We start from the raw sequence: 19,701 nt of genomic DNA, 5'->3' as shown, positions 1-19,701 counted from the left end.
GGCCATGGAAGAGGATTTGTGAATGGCAGTGAGGTGACGCAACTGACACTGATAGGTCACACAACAACATGATGAATACAGTACGTCCAGATTACATATATGCTACTCAATAAGTACTGAATAAGTATTTATTCAGAAGAAATACCTACTCCGAGAGTATGCGATTTTGGACACATCCCAAGTGTCAGTGTTATCGTTTTCACTCCTTCTCTGTGTGGAAAGTTATAAGCGAAGAGTCAAGTGAGTACTGAATGCTGTGAGAGGAATACTCTGTTCCAGCATTCAGTCTGTGTGTTGCTTGGTAGGCTACAACTCAAAACCTGATGCTTCTGCAATTTTCAGACTATTATTGTTTGCTGTAGTTGATCAAATAAGAACCTACTAGTCATTTTGTTTTTTCGTCTGAAACATATTGTATTTGGATATAATTTCTTTGTATAAAGTAATATAGCCTACTGTGTGAACAGCAGTTGTATAAATAGGCTATACTTTTGTATAAAAGCAATATCACACTCACAATATCAGTTATAACATGTGATTTTGCATATGCAATTTGATGACCACATTAAATTAATGCACAAAAATTTAAATGTTTTGTATTAGTGTTAAAGACCATCCAGTAGTTGGATGGATTGTAACAACAGCACACCATTCATTTACAGTTTATGGATAAGTAATGGATTGGTTTACTGCTTAACATTGTAGCAGATAGTTATGGTAATTATATCTAGATTAGATTTAGGTAATTAGGTAATTAGACTTATTTGACTGACACACACACACACAACACTGAATTACAGACTGAAAATGTTTAAACAAAATGTGTTACATTATAATTTGAACGTTAATCTTAAAGTTTGGTTTAACAGACATAAGCCTGTATTGACTGTGACAGTGTGGGGAGTTCGAGACTGCAGCGCGGATCATTGTGCCTCACACTTTCACAAACACTGAGGCGAGGAAACGAGCCAGCGCTATCAACACTCTTCCTACTCAAGTCCTGAGAGCCACAGAGGAATCTTGGGAATACCACGGCAAAATGAAGAACACTATTGATTCGAAAACATTTCCGAGGTTTTCTTTTTTATCGTTTGTGTCTCGATAAACTGGTTGACGGATCGTACCTTCATTTCCAGATCACGACACTGATGAAAATAACATCAGACACCGCCTTTTAAAATAATAAATAGCTAATAAACAAGGGACATCATGCAGGGACGACAGGAGTGCTTAACCTTTAGTTTTACAACGATGTATAGATTTAAATAAGAATCTCGGATTACTGATGCAAAGCACGCCTGCACGCGCTTCAATCCGGATTCAACCCGCAAACTTCATCCCGGTTCTGCAAAGAAACTCAACCCAAAAGTGTTGGAGAGCTCCATGCATTCAAAAAGGTGGGTTCTGGTTGATTTCTTGACAAATAAATTTGATTCTTTTAAAACAGTATGCAGTGGTTAGTTACTTAAACATCGAATGCCTTCTCTTAAATGGTACAGAGAACATTATTGCATTGTCTCGTCTAGTTTTTGACTTAAAAGTCTGCATCACATTGTAGTCCAGTTCTTTGTCTTCAGTGCTGATCTAAATACAAGGATTGTGTTTAATATCAGGAATAATTTACATTTTGCATTGTAATTAGGATAGAAGAAAGGGAGGACGGGATTTTTAGATATTATGCATAGCTGCTGTCATTAATGAGTGTTATTTTGCTCTGTCTCAAAATTTTTATATTTTAGCCTCTGTCGCGCTAAAAATCATAGACATGCTGTTAATGATCAATTAAACTCACAAATGTTAGAGAACATCTGTGTTGGGTTCACAACACCATCTATCTTCTCATTAAATATAAAGTATAATAATGTTATCTTTTGGCTTTATGTATACCTCCAATTAATTTTCACTAATCTCAAAAGAAAATGAAGACACCACAGTTGAACTGTAAATAATATAGTGGTTCTTCTTACAAAACCTTAAACAGTAGGACGCATCTCTGGAGATATCATTCATTCTCCACCACTGTGCAAGCGCCATCTGTTGGACTGCAACAGCTGATAACTAAAAACAAAACCATATAACCTGCCCTGTAACAAATCCACATTCCCTCCTCTTCTTTAGGACCTTTCGATTACCTTGACCTGTCAAAATCTCAACAAGACTTTTAATTATCAGATTGCTTATTACTTTAATGAATAGTTTTTTATTTATTTAGTATTTTTCATTCATCATGTTCACACAAATAAAAAAGTAGTCCTCGTATGATTATGTATCATATAAATATTTCACATTTTATAGCAGTGCATCTTGGTAAGGTAATCTGTCCGGGGGATTTAATGAAGCAAACGCATAGACATAAGCTTGTTAGATCTCTCAACTGGTGTCACATCACATGTTGGCTAGATGTTTTAAATATTGATTATGTATGCTGATGCTTAGGTGGATGCATTCATGTTGACAGAGACAGAATACTATGTTATAGGTGATTACATTATACCGTTCCAATTTATTTGGGGGTGGTATGGGATTCTCTTCCGTTTCTAATTTGAAGGTTTGGACAGTGGCATCCGTCCTTTCTGATTTCTTCCTAAAATTAGTCTACTGTATAAATATAGCATAAATTCCAAATTCAGTTTTAATCAGAAATTGATTCTCTCTTTTGTAGTTTGTACAGGGGTGTCCATCCAGTCTGCTTCGGATGGGGGCTACTGTCCTGCAGAGTTTAGCTCCATCCCCAATTAAACTGAAGCAAAGAAATCAGAATTCTTCAGAATTACTAGAATCTTCTAGGCATGTATATTGGGACAAGTTAGAGCTAAACTCTGCAGTACTTTGGCCCTTCAGGACCAGGATTGAACCTTGTTATAACCCATTTCAGTCTAATGAAACAAACTTTAACATTTTCATCATGTATAAAAAAATAAAAAAGGGTATTGAAAGTATGTTTTATTTCAGATTACAAGTAGTAACAGCAACACTGTAAAATGTTATTGTAATATATTATATAATTCATATGTATTTGCAAATTTTCAATTAGCCAGATATAATATGACCCAGTCAACTATTTCTTCACAATGGGGCTGTTTTTTTCAACCATACTTTGATCACTAACATTTATTTTGATTATGATTTATATGAGACAGACAGAGCAGTCTCTTGATTTACATTTTCAGTCTCATTTTGATTCTCTCCGAACTTGCATAGAACTACACTGGAAAGTATTACACTTTAGCTATTTATTAAAAAATAACAAGTAATGTGTTCACTTTCATGAGTTCGCAGCCTACATTGCAAACGGGTGAAGTACTTTTCAAAGCTCAGGCGTAATTTGAAACTAGTGAGGGGTTGGTGGCGAAACAGTGACTTCTTATTGGTGCACTTCGCAGTGTAGGCTGCACCTTCTTGACACTAGCGAACTGGAAGATCGATGGCACGTTTCTAGTGAGGGTTGGGAATGTGTGAACACGGACAAAAAGCAGCGATATTTGTACGACGGAAGGGCGGGCGGCATGATTTCGTTGCGTTGCGGTTCTTTAGCAACTTATAATCAAACGGAAAGTCGCTACATTGCTCTAATTCGCCTTTCCTCACATTGCTGGTGTAAATAGGGAGAGGAGAGGAGCGCTGTCCCGTGCTGGATGGATGGTTATGGGGAAAGGAGCAGCACCATCGGCGCTACAAGTCTGCCAGTTCGTTGTTGCGTTTCTCTGTCTGTTTCCAGCAGGTAAGAAAAACATTTATCATAACGAATCAAATTCGAGTTTTAGGACTGGAAATAAGGATGTTTATTTGTCGAAGCAATGATGTAGCCTAACCTAATCGCTACAAAACAGCAAAAACTGAAAAAATAAGTTGAAATAACGCAGACAAACGCATGCTTTGTTACTTAGCAGCACATTAAACACGGGTGTATTTAGTTTAGTCATGACCCAGTTATGTCTGGTAAAAGTTAGGCTATTTATCTTCTAAAACATGCCAGTGTGCATTCCTTCATTATGCACGCTTGAATAATGTTGTTTATAGCTTTCAAGTTGACTCTACACACAATACATGTAAGTTAAAGGTGTTACATTTGCTTCGCATTAAAAATATGCGGAAAAACCCAAACAAGTATGTTTACATAGCTAGAGTGATGATTTGTTGTTTTAGAGCCATTGTGAAACCGTGCGGTTCGGTTCGGTTCTGCTGCACTACCGCAGTGTTTCCCACAGCTCTGGCGGAGACGTGCTGTTGTGTTTGGGGGAGGGGAAGCGAACCCTCCACATTTATAACATGCCGTCGCTGGGCTTGTGGGGGCAAAATGTCCAAAAACCATTTCACAAGCACAGTAAGACCGTCTTCACTAGTAAAACGAGGTTTTTAAATGGAACGAAAAATATTACTTAAAATCTAAAAATGTCAGAAGTTGTCTGTATAGATAGGCTGTTTTAAATAGATATGTGCATGGTTAAATGCACACAAAAATAGTCAGAATTTACAGTACTGTAAATACAGTAGGCATTGACTTTACAGTGAACATTAGTAGAAAACGTTAATGTGTAGTGTTGTAGGATCACAGACATTATTACTGTCTGCACTACACTATAGTCTTGTGTTATAGATTAACTGTAGCATAATATTTTGATGTCCACAGTATTAAATTAACACTTATGTTCCCAGCATACACTGTGGTCTGAATGAATTTTGCTGTTGCTGTAACTTGAAGTTACTTGTTTTGTAGTGTTTAGTTTTTTTTATATCTAAAATTGATTGTCACCATTATTAATATTTTTCTATGCCGAGTGTTATACTAATATGGTATTAAATTAAAAATGACAATTTTTATTGTGGAAAATTACTGTTAAAGTCCTGGCATTTTATTATTATTATTATTATTTACAATGTAGTATATATTGCAAAAAGAAAAGTCTAATGTGTGTGAAAAAGAGTACAATTCCTAATTCCTGTATCTCACTTTAATGGAATTTACATGTGTTTTTTTGTTCTGTCAAGGCTCTGGTCAGTTGTAAGTAGTGTGCAGTTTGATTTCACACCCTGTGTCTCATCTTCTTTCAAGTTATTTAACGCCAAACAAAAGGCAATCATGCAAGCACTAGTCGTTGACATCTTAAATTAGCCTATTGTCTCTTATCAAATGGATGATAAATGTCCTTTGTAGCTGGTAGGTGGAAGATGTGTGTGTGTGTGTGTGTGTGTGACTAAGAAAACAAAGATTGTTGCATGATCATTTGGAAACAAAGTTGTGTGTAGTTTTGGCATGTCCTTGCATTTTATCAAATGAAAATGATGAAAAACCACATGATTGAAAAGCCTTCAGATTTCAATTCGGCTCTTGTAATCCGAGAAAGGGGAATGTGCTTGAAATTGCTTTTGCCTTTGATTACGACCTTTGCTCAGGACAGGTGGCTATCTCATATCCAGTTTGACCTGTGGAATGGTAAGACCTACTCTGTGTTCTGCCCATTGGTCCTGGAGCCAGTTTCTCTCCAGAGATCCTGTTTCTTTAAGGCAGTCCTTAGCCCCCCTTCTCTCTTGCCCTGCATGGCTGATGAAACTCTACCTAATCCCTTAACACAGGGCCAATTTATGACTCTGCTGGTTTCTTCTCAATGGCAAATTGCATTGTCTTCATTCAGAGTCCTAGGACTACACCCTCCCACAGACACACACACAAACAGCTACCCCCTTCTGTTAAAGCCCTAAGTGATTTTTTTCAGATGTGCATTTGCCCTCGGTCACTGACACCCACGGTGCTTTACTCAAAAGCACCCCCACGATCTGCTTAGCAATGCAAAGAGACAGCACAAGGTGTGAATGTGTGTGAATTTGATATGAGATGATTAGCACTTCTAAATAATAGACTTTTGCTGGTGTGATTGTCAGTTTGAAGGCTTCCTTCCCATTTGTCTTTAATTGCTATTAATTTGTATTGCACCTTAAACAGTGTAAAATTGCTAGATATCCAACAGGGATCTTGTAATCAGTCATTTTTCGAGAATGCATACAGCCCATTTACTCATATAAAGTGATGTCATTCATGGTAAGGTAATGAAGTTAGATAAGCCTGTTGAGAGTTTATTACTTTGTAATGATGCCTATTTAGATGCTTATTGCTTTACGTTTTGAATTACAATAGCTCTTAAGTGTTGAGCTTTTCTCCCTTGTGACAGACATAATCAGAATATTCTATTAACATTGAATTTCACATAAAATCAACAAACATTGATTGGCCTACATTAATGTTTTTTTTGTTTAATTTATTTTTAAAAAGGCAACAAGATGACAATAGCCTTGCTTTATACTACATTTAGAGCACGTAGACTTGATGGAAGTTGGCAAAACACAGAAACTTGGAACTTGGTTGGAATGTTGTTGTTTTTTTTTATAACTGATGGAATTAAAGCCTCACTTTGTCCAGATGTAGAGAGAATTCATGTGTTGTTATGAGAGCCTTGAGCAACTGGCATTCATGAACATAACACAATAAACTGAACGTCATTTGAAGTTACTAACTTCAAATGAAATACTAACTGACATAATCAGAATAAAAAGTATTCCTAAATAAAATGTGTATAAAAAAGTGCAAAGAGGGTGTAAAATTAACTGTAAGAAATGAAAATGGGCTATTCTTGAATAAAAATGTAAAGGATGTTGTTATTTTACGACACTTTCTCAAAAGCCTTTGTTTTTATTTTAACTGTTACTTTTCAATTTAAAAGCTTAATCAGTTTTGTCAGTCACTCTGGTTGATGCTTATTTCATTTAAGGTTTCTGTAAACTTGGTTTGACCATGATAGTGTGTTTATGATATATCTCTTTTGACTTTACAGCAACTCTGCAGTGTAAGATCCTCAAGTGTAACTCCGAGTTCTGGGCCTCCACCTCCAGCTCTGGCCCAGAAGAGGAGTTCTGCACTGCGCTGCGAGCGTATAACAACTGTGTCCGTCGCACTGCCCGTACATGCCGGGGTGACCTAGCCTACCATTCAGCCCAACATGGTATAGAGGATCTTATGAGCCAACACAACTGCTCCAAAGAAGGGCCCACTACACAGCCTCATGCCCGCACACCCCCACCCCCGGTCCAACCACCACCGGATGTCAACCTTCCCTCCGACAGGCCAGAGGTGTGCCATTACGAGCGGAGTCTACCACGTAATGCTGCGCGTCCCAATTACACTCACTGCGGCTTTTTTGGGGACCCACATCTCCGCACATTCAACGATGACTTTCAGACCTGTAAAGTTGAGGGAGCCTGGCCACTGATTCACAATAAGTACCTGTCTGTGCAGGTTACGAACACTCCTGTTGTGCCTGGATCTTCTGCTACGGCTACTAGCAAGGTAAGGATATTTTGTACCTCACATAAAAAAACAAGTAGGCTAAAAGTCATTTCAGCATCAGTCTTGGTCTCAGTTCACCAGCTGATTTTCAACCATAGCCCAACTTTAAGGAACGGTTTCAGCATGGAACTAGTTAATGGTGAAAGTGTGGTTTTACCAGTGGGAAGAGAAAGCAGACTTTGTAAGTGCAGACTGTAGTTAGCATTTGGATCTGTTCCAAGACAGATGAAGACGAGATAACACAATTGGCGAAAGTCTGGTAAGTTTTTTTTTAAAGAAATGCCAGCAACAAAAGAGAGGTCATAAATTAGAATGTTAGTAGGCTCACGTGCCTTCATTTTTTTCCGATAGTCAGAACTAATTCTTCTATATCTGTGGCAGTCCTTGCCATTGTTTGTGTGATTTAGGAGTCTTGTTGTTTTAACTAAGTGCCCAGTTCATACAGGAAACTGCTGATATTTTCTCTGCATTAGTTGGCCCTCATACCTCATAAATTATCATTGTTTTGCTTTACGGCCCATTGGACAAACTGGGGAGCTGCCTTAGAATTGGCCAGCTGTGGAGCCTAAGGTGGACTTCACACAGGACTTCAAGTTTATGTGTCCAATTGCCGAATGCTAATTTCACTATGCCTGATGTCCTTCCGGCTGCTGTAATTGTGTGACCAGGGTTGAATGTTTTTCAGAGTTTTTCCTTGTGGTAGAAAAACACAAGAACTTTGTACTCAGTCACATTAGGAAACAGAGCAATTTTCCGCCATCAAAACCCTCTAATAATTCCCCACTAAGTAGATGGACCCACAGTTATTTCTTGTAGGAGGGAAAGGGATTGTGAATTTTTTGTTAAGCTGACTGTTTTTTGAATAAACGACAGTGGGTCAGAGGTCATTCAGCTCGGACAAAAGCGCAAACAGGTCTGCAGGCAGATGGTACCTGTGCAAACAAGACGTCCCTTGTTTATTGATAGACCCTTTGCTTTAAACAAGCTCTCGCTGTCCTGCGAAAAACTAGGGTGGTGCTAACAGGAGGTAGATCACTGCACCATTAGTGATTATAGGGTGGTTTGGCTTAACTGAGTCTCCAGACATATACACACTCATATGTATCATTTGCAAGGTCAGAGCAGCCTGGACATCCCGAGGTCACATATGTGTCAGCAGTCCACTGGCCTCCTAATGGCAGCTTGCTGGAGGAGTCAGTGGTAGGAGCAGCCTTCTCTAATTAGCCCCTGTGCAGGCTGTGCTCTCTAGCTGGCTCGAGTCCACTCCCTGGAGCTGAATCCGGGGTTCACAGGCAGGCTCTGAGCAGCATGAATGGATTGTCTTTGTGTCTGCATACTGAGGCCTGCTGTAACATAGACTGGACCTGTGTTTCTCCGGAGTGCGTTTACATTGGCCCCCTGTATCTTGAGCTGCTGCCGAAATGTGACATTACGAAAGCTTCTGGGCTTGGAGGGCCTGCACTACACAGTCCTCTGGTTTTATAAAGACAAGGCTCGGTTATGCAGAATGTAGTACTTAGACACCATCTTTTGCCATATGCAGTGGTGCATAAAACACTTTATGTCTGTGGTTGCTGTTTCTTGGCTGGTTTTGAACAAATATAGCATTTTCAACATCAAAACTTTGTGCACTTTAAATGTATTCTAGCCATCTTGTTTCCCCCTAGAATTGTTTTGTTTTAAAGTATTTATGTCCAAAACCATAATTCATCTTAATACTGTTCTCACTTGTTCTCACTCTCGCTTTTACCACAGCTAACAATCATCTTCAAGAACTTTCAAGAATGTGTAGACCAGAAGATGTACCATGCGGAGACTGACGAGCTTCCTGCTGCATTTGCTGATGGTTCAAAGAACGGAGGTGACCGCCATGGCGCCAACACCCTACGCATAGTAGAGAAGGTGCCTGGACAACACGTGGAGATCCAGGCACGCTATATCGGCACCACTATTGTAGTTCGGCAGGTTGGCCGCTACCTCACCTTTGCAGTGCGGATGCCAGAGGAGGTTGTGAATTCGGTGGAGGACCAGGACAACCAGGATCTTTACCTCTGCTTGCATGGTTGCCCTGCAAACCAACGAATAGACTTCAGGACCTTCAGAGTGCGGACGGCGGAGAGCCAAGGCTTAGGCAGGGGACGGCCAGGCGCTTCTACTCATGGCTTCACATACCAATCAGCCAGGGCCAAATGCAAAGAACGTCTACCAGTTGAGGATTTGTATTTCCAGTCCTGTGTTTTTGACCTGCTATCTTCTGGGGACATCAACTTCACCCTGGCGGCCTACTACGCCTTTGAGGATGTTAAAATGCTCCACTCCAACAAAGACAAGTATCACCTCTTTGAAAAGGATACAATATTCAACTCTGCCTCAGAAAAATGGGGTTTTAGTGTCCTAACCCTCATCAGCCTTGTTGTCATACAGTTGTGGACTGACTCGTTTTCTATTCGTCTGTAGTCCCCATTGGACATCCTTGTTAGATGGTTGTAAGATGCTGTATGCATGTGAAATGCTGCTCTCACTGTGTTGTGTTCCATCTACCAGAGGCTGGGCTTCCCAGCTAGAGCCTGGGCTTCTGCTGAGGGCTTTCACACTTGTGTGTCTTGTGTCACACCATGGACTCATCTCTCATCATCATCACGTATGTTCATTGATCAGGCCAGAGCAGAAGCGTTCCTGGAGATCCACCCATCTCTGTGATCATCCTGCTGATCTCATAACTGCTTCATGACAGAGAACGCAGCGCTGAAAGGTCCTGAGATCCGAGTCAGATTAAACACCCTTGTTCCCACCAGGGTGATGTGCCACAGACAGGAGTGAGAGGGGGATGATCCTTTGCAGAAAGAAGAGCTTGGAGATGTTCTTCAGTTCACTTGATGCCAAGTGAGAGGTGAAGTATGTCTCCCGGAGACAGGCTGGAGGACATGACAGGACCTTTTATTATTGTCTCCAAACGATGGAGGGCCGACAGGAGTTCTCTCTTTGAAGAAGCTCCAGCTTCGGAAAAATGTTAGCTTTCTAGAGAAAACCCCCTAGCCAAGGCAATGTCAGACTAGTAAGTCATGTTGTCTACAGAGGAGATTAACAGGCTATAACATCAGGCCTTTTGTATAGTTTGTCTATGTGTGTGTGCAAAAGAAAGATCTGTTATTTTGTATGTGTGTGTGTGTATGTGTGAAGTGTTTCATAATATCTGTATATTGCACCCAGAGTCCTAATGTAGCTCTGGTGTGGTGGTTCATGGGTCAGTAAGAAGTTTTACTACCTGCCAAGAGCTCTTTCCTACATTTCATATAAAAAAGGGTGTCAACCATTGTGTCAAATAGACTTTAAACTACACCCATACTGCTTAGGTGTTATAATTTTGGAAAATATTTATTGAATTCAATCTATTGTCAAATTGTGTGTTCAAAATCAGCCTGAACAATTGATAGGCACATAGAGAATAAGTTTCTTTATTTTGTTCACAAAGTAAAAGCCATTGAGTAAAAAATCCACGTCATACAATGGTATAGCCCAAGACAGAGTTGTCTCTGAACCCACTTGCTTCAGATAAACACGTTCGTGGAAAAAAATAATCATGTCAGTTTGCAGTAAGTAGCATAACCATCAACGTATATATCCAGGAGAGAGCCAAGTTCCTCCATGCAATTCTTGCAGTTTGAGATGGGACCCAAAAGCAGGTCCATCAATCATCCTTACTGCTTCTTAAAGAGCAACGCCTTGCTCTCCATTTCAAAAGGGTGTCGACGTGGCTGTGCTGTAGGCCCCGTTTAACTCACGACTGTGTAGATCTGTGAATTTATGGCGGAGGCGTTTTGCCAAAGAACAAGCCATGGTGCCAACAATTTCCCAAACAGCTGAATTTTCTCTCTCTGGGACCTTTTGTGGTTCACTTAAGTATTTGGGCTCAAACCAGATGTCCTGATTGTGTATAATATTGGAAGGTGCTGCTAACTACAGTGTGGTGGATGGACCAGTGCAGGAGCTATTGACAACATCTGCCACGCATTTCTTGTGACATTTGAAATGGGGGCATTTGCTCTTCAGCCATTAGCAGGCTCAGGATTACTGGCACTCAGTATTGTAAATAGCAGTAGTAATATTGGCAAGCTAAAGTCAGACGATACATAGCACCACTATTTTGAAGAGTGAAACTGCACCTAATAGTTTTATAGGCCATGTCTAGAGACTGTTGGAAAGGTCTTTATGGAAGATGAAGCCCACATAACTTCATCTTCATCATGTCCCATTTCTTCTGAGAACATCTATCACAGCTCTCTTATCAGTGTTTGTTTTCTCTTCGTAAAAAGTTTGAACAATGAAAATATGGTTTAGGTGTTAATTATACATAAAGAATCCTCTGAGAGACTTCACAGTAATTTATTCTTACACTGTAAAGTTTTGCGAGCCTGACTAATGCTAAGAAAGCTAGTGGTTGGTGCAGTTCATGGCTTTAAAGAGACTTTTGAAAGCATACAAAATGATTGTAATGACTTTTGTGTTTAAGTGTGCTTGTGTTGTCAGTGCTTTTTGGATTTATATGTGTAATGTGACATGTATATAAGTTTGTGTGATTTGTGCAGATGTTTTGGTACATCAGAGGGTATGGTCAAATTTACCTTTAAATGTAAAGGGATATTGTGTACACAAGCACCACAAAAACATAAGATAAGGGACTTACAATCTAATTTGGAATAAGAGTAATACAAAGACATCATGTCCTTTAACTAAATACTAAGTAGGAGATGTGTGACTTGCGGTGTTCATGTGTTGTTTATTACAAAAGCACTTTATGTTTTTATTCTCTTTAACCTTGCTCTTACTTGGTTTTAACTTGATGGTGAAAGAGGTTGTAATGCTGAAAAAATAAAAGTGAATGATAACATTTTCAAATGTATTAACATTGAATGGGAGATACCAGACAGCTTAGTCTGTTTTTGTATGTAGGACTAAAGCGGTGCCACACACCATCTGTAAATACTGTAAATTATTTATTGAAAGAAAAATAAAGTGTCATGTTGATATCTTTTTGATGTTTGGGTTTTTGTATTCAGCTGTGTTCCTTCTTGTTGGAATTCATGTTTGACAATGGAAGTGACTTCACCACAGACTCAACGCAAGTACGTCGAGCTAAGACTGCCACCTAATGGTACAATAAGTAAACTCAATCTCCTGAACCATTTTAGACCACAGCAATGATTTTATCTAAAGAGGACAATGTATATTACCGTGTTGGAGCCCTGTTTAAACTTTTGCTCTATAAGCCGCAAATATTCTCTGTAGTCAAAGGTGCTTTCCCCACTTATTATAAACAAAAAGATTTGAAAGGTTTTTAGAACGTTTCTAAACCAATTCTGATTCTAAATCACGCGTTTCATGTAGGTTATATCTGACGAAGTTTACCAGCACAATAACAATATTCCCAGGGGTTAAAAAATCCTGAGCCTGCACATGCAAAGCATGCAATGACTGTGGCAATTTTTTGACCCGAAGAATGGAAGCTATATCATATCACCGTTTATCAACACTATGTGACAAAAAACTTGAGACAAAATACAGATACAGGCTATATTTTAATACTGTTTTTAAGAAAGTTTCAATAAAATATTTATCTTTTAATTACTAAAAGTCAAACAATGCAGATGTATTTTGAAATTATAACTAATTCTGTAAATAATGATTATTTTGGTAATCAAGTAATCTACTGATTATTTTGACAATTGAATAGGCTAATCTGATATTTTTTTAGTAACACAAATAGACCTAACTTTAACTGAAAACCAGGCTTTAGTATGACTATTTATATATAAACTAACGATGACACAATAATAATTGACTCAAATAAAATATCAAAACCAAATAACTGCATGGTTTTATTGAACAACACTGTTAAAATACATTATGTAATATGCATGTGAACATATCAAGTACATAATGTATTATATATCAAATACCTGCAGAGGGCGCCAACGGCCTAAACGATGTTTAAATCAATTACATTTTAATATTTGGCCACATGCAAACTCCGAAACTTTTATTTTTGAAATCGCGATGTAAAATACATGGCATATTTAGAATTAGGTTGATGTATGCATATCCAAAGCACCAGGACTCTGTGTTGGCAAAGGTTTATAAATGATTTGGTGAGATAATGCACACTGTTTTTCCATATAAATATGCATGGACATCTTTGATCATCAGAAAGTTCCCTCATGGTTATTTTTAATTTTTTTTTGTATCCATAAAATAACGTTCCCCTAAGGTTATTCTAACGTTAGAATAACGTTCTATAAACCAGAAACTAACGTTCTATTTCCGTAAAGAAAACTTTCCTGGCTAACCAAAAACTAACCTTAAAAAGAACGTTCTGTGAACCAAGAATTGCTAGTAAGGTGCACGCGATGAAATCAGGCGCGCGAACAGCCGGACCAATTAAACGTTAACTTTTTTTTTCTTTCTTAAATTTAATTATTTAGGGGATTTTCCCTAAATATCACATTAAATGAATGAAAATAAATTAAAGTTGGTCAACTTGTTGAAACTGCATGAAGACTGCACTTGATATAGGTCGCATTAAACTAGTTATAAAAACGGCGATTAGTTTTAAAGGTGCCATAGAATGCATTGATACAGTATTTTAAATTGTTCTCTGATATCTACACAGAAGGTATGTGGCTTAAGTAAGGGCAAAAAATCTCCAGAAACGATTTTACATGTCCATTTACAACCCTAGGATTTCTGCCTAGAATGAAACGGTCTGTTATTGGCTTATTTGGCAGGGTCATGAATAATAATGAGCTCTGCTCTGATTGGCTGTTTCACAGTGCTGCGCAATGTTGAGCTCTGCTCTGATTGGCTGTTTCACAGTACGACTCATCAGCAAGAAGGAAGCACAGGGAGGAAAATATATATCTAAATACTTTCTCTCGCAGTTATATCGTCGGGTAATTATACTGTATTATAAAACGCGGGCATCAGGGAGCCGTTATTAATATGCGAGGCATTGAAACTGCTTTTGAACGATCCATCGATCGCGTTATAGTTTCACTTTCAAGAGACGCGATCATACAAACTATGTTTACATTATGGAGCAACAGTACTTACCACACATTTCACAAGATCAGATGCTTGTCAGTGGTGCTCAGGATCTGTAAGTCATTCGCCATCATCCTCATCTCTCCTTACTGAGAGTGAAATCTTATGTACTGTAACAGGCTACGGCTAGCAAGGAGCTAACCATGTCCCTTTAGTGGCTCGCGTTATTTGCTTTCTGTGCCTTTCTGAATGCAGACACCAACCCATCCCTGCACTTCACACCCCCTGCACGGCCTGGAACATAACATTTATTGTGTTATTTTCGCTGTTGTCCGCGCTTGTTTATTTACAATACCTGCAGAGCTTCTGATGGTTCTGCCAGCTTAGAACAAGGGCGGGTTTATGCAAATGTTGGGGGCGTAGTGATCCCGACTGTTCTTCTTCTTCTTCATGTGATTTTATTGGCGGTTGACAAACAACTTAATGGTGTATTTCCGCCACCTACTGGTATGGAGTGTGAATCCAAATGAGTTTCTCCCTCCCCCTTTTTATTTAAATGTATATTTATATTCTATCCCACAATTTAGTTTTTTTAAGGAACTTCAAAACTAGACTAAAACATTCATTATTCGAATTATTTTGTAAAATATATCTTATTATAAATTGTATTTTCCTATTACCTAATTCTTGTATTAAAATTCTCCTCTCATTGTCATATTTCTGGCAATACTGTATGACATGTTCTACGGTCTCTTCCTGTCCACAAAACTCACACCTCCCCGTTTCATGTTTACCCATTTTATGAAGTGTGCTATTTAATCTTGTATGCCCAAATCTCAATCTTGATATTATTATTTCATCTTTTCTATTTTTTCCTGCATTTCTTATTTCACCCACTTTCCCTTGTATCTTATAGAACCATCTTCCTTTTTTTCTCCTTATCCCATTGTTTTTGCCATCTTCCCTTCAGTCTTTTTTTGATTAAACTTTTGATTTCATTCTTACTTAAATTGATAATTAAGTTAATGTCGTTATTTTTAACAGCCTCCTTCGCTTCTTTATCTGCAATTTCATTTCCTTCCACACCAATATGTGCAGGCACCCACAAAAACACCACTATAATCCCCATCATTTGAATTCTATATAATGTTTGCATAATTTCCATTAAAATGTCTGGTCTACTCTCTGAGTGGCTGTATTGTAAACTAGCCAGAGATGAACTTGAGTCTGAGCAGATAACCGATTTCATAGGTCTGATCTCTTCTATCCACTGTAATGCTAATACTAATGCAATCATTTCCCCTGTATAAACGGATAATTCATCACTAATCCTTTTTCTTACTGATATATGAAATTCTGGCACAGTAAACGCTACTCCAACCTTATTATCTAGACTCTTTGACGCATCTGTATAGATCTGAACATAACTATAGTATTCCTTGATATATGTCTGCACATGATATAAATTACATTCCTCACCTTTATTTTTCTGTTCTAACAATGTAAAATCTATTGCAGCTTCTGGAAATAACCAAGGTTTAATTATTGGAAGCGGCACCGTTGGACTTACATTCATCTGGTTGATTTTTAGTTCTGTTGCTTTTTCCTCCGCTGTCCATCCAAAACTTTTGGTTTTTCTACTTTCTTTTTCCCAACAGGGCTTTAAAGTTTCTTGTGTTGGATGCTCTTGACTATGTCCTTTTAAATTAGTCCAGTAATTCAGTGATAATTGTATCCTTCTCATCTCCAATGACATTTCTCCCATTTCAACCTGTAGTGCTGCAATTGATGTAGTATTTATTGCTCCTGTACATAATCTCAATACCTGATGTTGTATAGCATCTAACTTTCTTAGAGACGTTTTTGCTGCTGATCCATACACGACACACCCATAATCTAAGATGGACCTAATCAATCCATTGTAAATGGCCTTTAATGCCATCCTATCTGCCCCCCATTCACTGCCCACTAAACACCTCATAGTATTTATTATTTTTTTACATTTGTTCACAATATTCTTTATATGTTCTGTCCATGTAACTCTTTCATCAAACCACATCCCCAAAAATTTAAAGTGTTTTACTCTTTCCAATTCTTGATTATATAATTTTAGTTTTATCTCACCTCCAATTTTTTTCCTTGTAAAAAACATTATCTTTGTTTTGTCCACTGAGAATTTAAAACCCCATTTAATTGACCATTCTTCAACTATCTCAATAGCCTCCTGTAATTTTTTAACAATAAAGTTAATATTCCTTCCCCTTTTCCAGATTGCTCCATCATCAGCAAAGAGCGAGTAGCCTAGCCCACTATCCAGATCTTCAAATACATCATTTATCATTAATGAAAATAACAAAGGACTCACTATACTTCCTTGTGGGGTTCCATTTTCAATTTCATATTTACTTGAATAACTGTCTCCTATTCTCACTTTAATTGTTCTCCCTGTCAAAAAATTCTTGATCCATCTATATATTTGTCCTTTTATTCCTAGTTTACATAATTTTATTAACATCCCTTCTCTCCACATCATGTCATATGCCTTCTCGATGTCAAAGAAGACAGCCACTACACTCTCTCTATTTATTTGTGCTTTTCTGATTTCATGCTCTAAACACACCACCGGATCCATTGTATTTCTCCCTCTCCTAAAACCACTCTGATATTTGGCTAAAAGTTTATTATTTTCCACATGATATATTAATCTTTCATTCACCATTTTTTCCATTAATTTGCCAATATTAGAAGTCAACGCAATAGGTCTATAATTTCCTGGATCTGTACATTCTTTCCCAGGCTTACGTATAGGCACTATCAATGCCTCTTTCCACTTTTGTGGTAATTTTCCTTCCTCCCAAATTTTATTGTACATTTTTAATAGCACATCCTTGGATACTTCACTAAGATGGCTTACCATGACATAGCCAATCTGATCCATTCCTGGCGCTGAGTTCTTGGTTTTCCTAAGAGCTCGATTTAACTCTGATTTTGTAAATGCCATATTTAACTGGTCATTATCATATACCTCACTTTCTAATAAACTTTTATACTGTTCTGCTGTCCTTTCCCTTCCTCTTTTTCCCTTTTCACTAAAATTGTCTGATTTATGTATTTTAACAAATCTTTTTGCCAGCATTTCTGCTTTTTCTTCATCTTTTACAGCTGTCGTCTCACCATCCTTTAATATAGGGAACCCAAATTCTCTTTTTATACCATTCATTCTTTTTATCATTCCCCATACCTGACCAATTTCTGTTTCCCTTCCCACTGTGTTACAAAATTTCCTCCAGAAGTCTTTTTTTGTATTTTTAATAACTCTTCTTACAATTGCTTGCTTCCTTTTATATTCAATAAAATTCTCAAAACTATGATTCTTTTTTAACATTTTAAAAGCTTTATTTCGAGATTTAATCACTTCATTACACTCTTTTGTCCACCATGGCACAATCTTTTTTTTTTTCCTTCTTCCCTTTTTTGGAATAGTCTGATTTGCTGCTAACAGTATAGCATTACAAACCTCATTATTAACCTTATCAATCCCTTCTTTAAAATCAATTCTTTCCATTTCTTGTTCACTAATTCTCCTAAATTCTTCCCAATCTGCATTTTCAAAAGACCATTTATCTACTCCACCTGTCCCACTTATTTCTATACTCAGGTTCACTTCAACTACTATAGGATAATGATCACTCCCTATAGTTGTTCCACTGAGCACCTCCCATAAGCATATACCGGCCAATGAACTAGAAACAAGTGTAATATCAATCGCCGTTTCTGTCCCTGTTCTTACATTAATCCTTGTTCCCCTTCCATCATTTAAACATACCAAGTCCTTCATTTCCATTAATTCTTCTATCACTGCTCCATTCCCATCATCTCGTTTGTCCCATAACGTGCTATGAGCATTAAAATCTCCGCAACATATAATTTTCCCTTCAAGATGTACTATTAGTTCATCTAAAACCTCAAGTGATAGTCTCTTACAAGGATTATAAAAATTTATAATCTTAACATTTCCTCTATTCCCTAAAACCTCTATGACTATAAATTCTAACTTATTTCCTCTCCCTAAAATGTTATATTGTATTCCTTGTTTTACAAATATTATACACCCTCCACCACTATCTTTCTCCCTATCCCTACGTACACCATCATATCCTTTAATATTAAAGTCTAAAACTGGCTTAAGCCATGTTTCCTGAATGCATATGACTTCTGGTTTCTTTTCAAGCCTTTTTATAAAACCTTTGAATTCTTGACCGTTTGCTAACAAGCTTCTAGCATTCCACTGTAAAATATTCAGTTTGTCTTTTCAACTGCCCCCCCTGATTTCCCATCATCTTCCAGCCTTTTATTGATGTTTTCCCACGATATATCACTCATGCCCAAAAACCTTTCCGCCCCCTTTACAATTATTTTGATTTTCTCTGTTTTGTGTCTGGCTTGGTCAGAGCAATTGATTACATAAGCAATGAACAAAATCAGCCTATCCATTGTCAGTTCTGTACTTCTCCCCTCTACTGAACCAGCCTCTGCCCTCCCTATACCTTTATCCTTGCCAGTATCATTGTTTCCCTTTTGTTCTTGAACCTTCTTCACTGCCTCTGCATAGCTTATGTTGTTTACAACTTTCACTTGTTCAATTTCCACCGCTCTCTTCCTGACATTACATCCACTGTATGTCACCCTATGTTGCCCTCCACAATTACAGCACTTGTCTTGTGCATTCTCTTCACAATTCTCAATTCTATGCTCACCTCCACACTTTGGGCATCTTTGTTTTCCTTTGCATACCGCTGCAATATGTCCGTATCTCTGACATTTATAACAGCGGAGTGGGGAAGGAATAAACGGTCTCACAGCAAAACTTAAATAACCAATTTTAACTCTCTCTGGTAATACTGGGTCGTGAAAATCCAGAAGAATTGATAGACTATCAATCCTTTCCCCATTCATTGTTCTTTTCAACCTTTTTATTCTACTCACTTCACCTCCAGAAATAGTTTGTTTGAGTTTTTCTAAATCTTCCTCAATGGGAATACCTGTTATGACTCCCTGTTTCATTCGCCTCTCACCCAAAATCTTCCTTTCATTCACTTTTTTCTTACCAACACTATCCATTTTTAGAGCTTTATTTTTTTGATCTTCTGTCTTACAAATTACTAATAAGCTCCCATCTCTCAAAATTTTGGCCGTATCTACTTCTCCTATCTTTTTCCTCAGCTCTTTAGACAATGCTATAGGGCTTAAGGTCACATTTTCATCTTCCTTTCTAAATTTTAGAATTATTTTATATTCCTCTGTTACCATCTTTTTCCGGACTA

At 37.9% G+C, this 19,701-nt stretch overlaps 1 protein-coding gene across 1 annotated transcript; it reads left to right on the top strand.

Annotated features, from left to right (window-relative positions):
• Positions 1-943: 943 nt before the first annotated feature.
• Positions 944-12,371, top strand: LOC306888006 (repulsive guidance molecule A-like). Its single transcript, XM_079446094.1, has 4 exons — positions 944-1,397; positions 3,606-3,721; positions 6,828-7,339; positions 9,095-12,371. The coding sequence occupies exons 1-4, from the start codon at positions 1,384-1,386 to the stop codon at positions 9,794-9,796; spliced, it is 1,344 nt and encodes a 447-aa protein (XP_079302220.1). The 5' UTR covers positions 944-1,383; the 3' UTR covers positions 9,797-12,371.
• The last annotated feature ends 7,330 nt before the right edge of the window (positions 12,372-19,701 follow it).

Source organism: Barbus barbus (genome assembly GCF_936440315.1).
Source record: "Barbus barbus genome assembly, chromosome: 22".
Classification (NCBI taxonomy): domain Eukaryota; kingdom Metazoa; phylum Chordata; class Actinopteri; order Cypriniformes; family Cyprinidae; genus Barbus; species Barbus barbus.
Note: the sequence above shows the minus strand (reverse complement) of the source record. Positions and strands in the feature narration are given on the sequence as shown.

What these genes read in the sequence shown, in the direction of transcription:
- LOC306888006 (XM_079446094.1), top strand. An exon ending in TCTCTGTCTGTTTCCAGCAG is followed by an intron (nt 3,722 to 6,827) that starts GTAAGAAAAACA and finishes TTGACTTTACAG; the next exon opens with CAACTCTGCAGTGTAAGATC. An exon ending in CTGCTACGGCTACTAGCAAG is followed by an intron (nt 7,340 to 9,094) that starts GTAAGGATATTT and finishes CTTTTACCACAG; the next exon opens with CTAACAATCATCTTCAAGAA.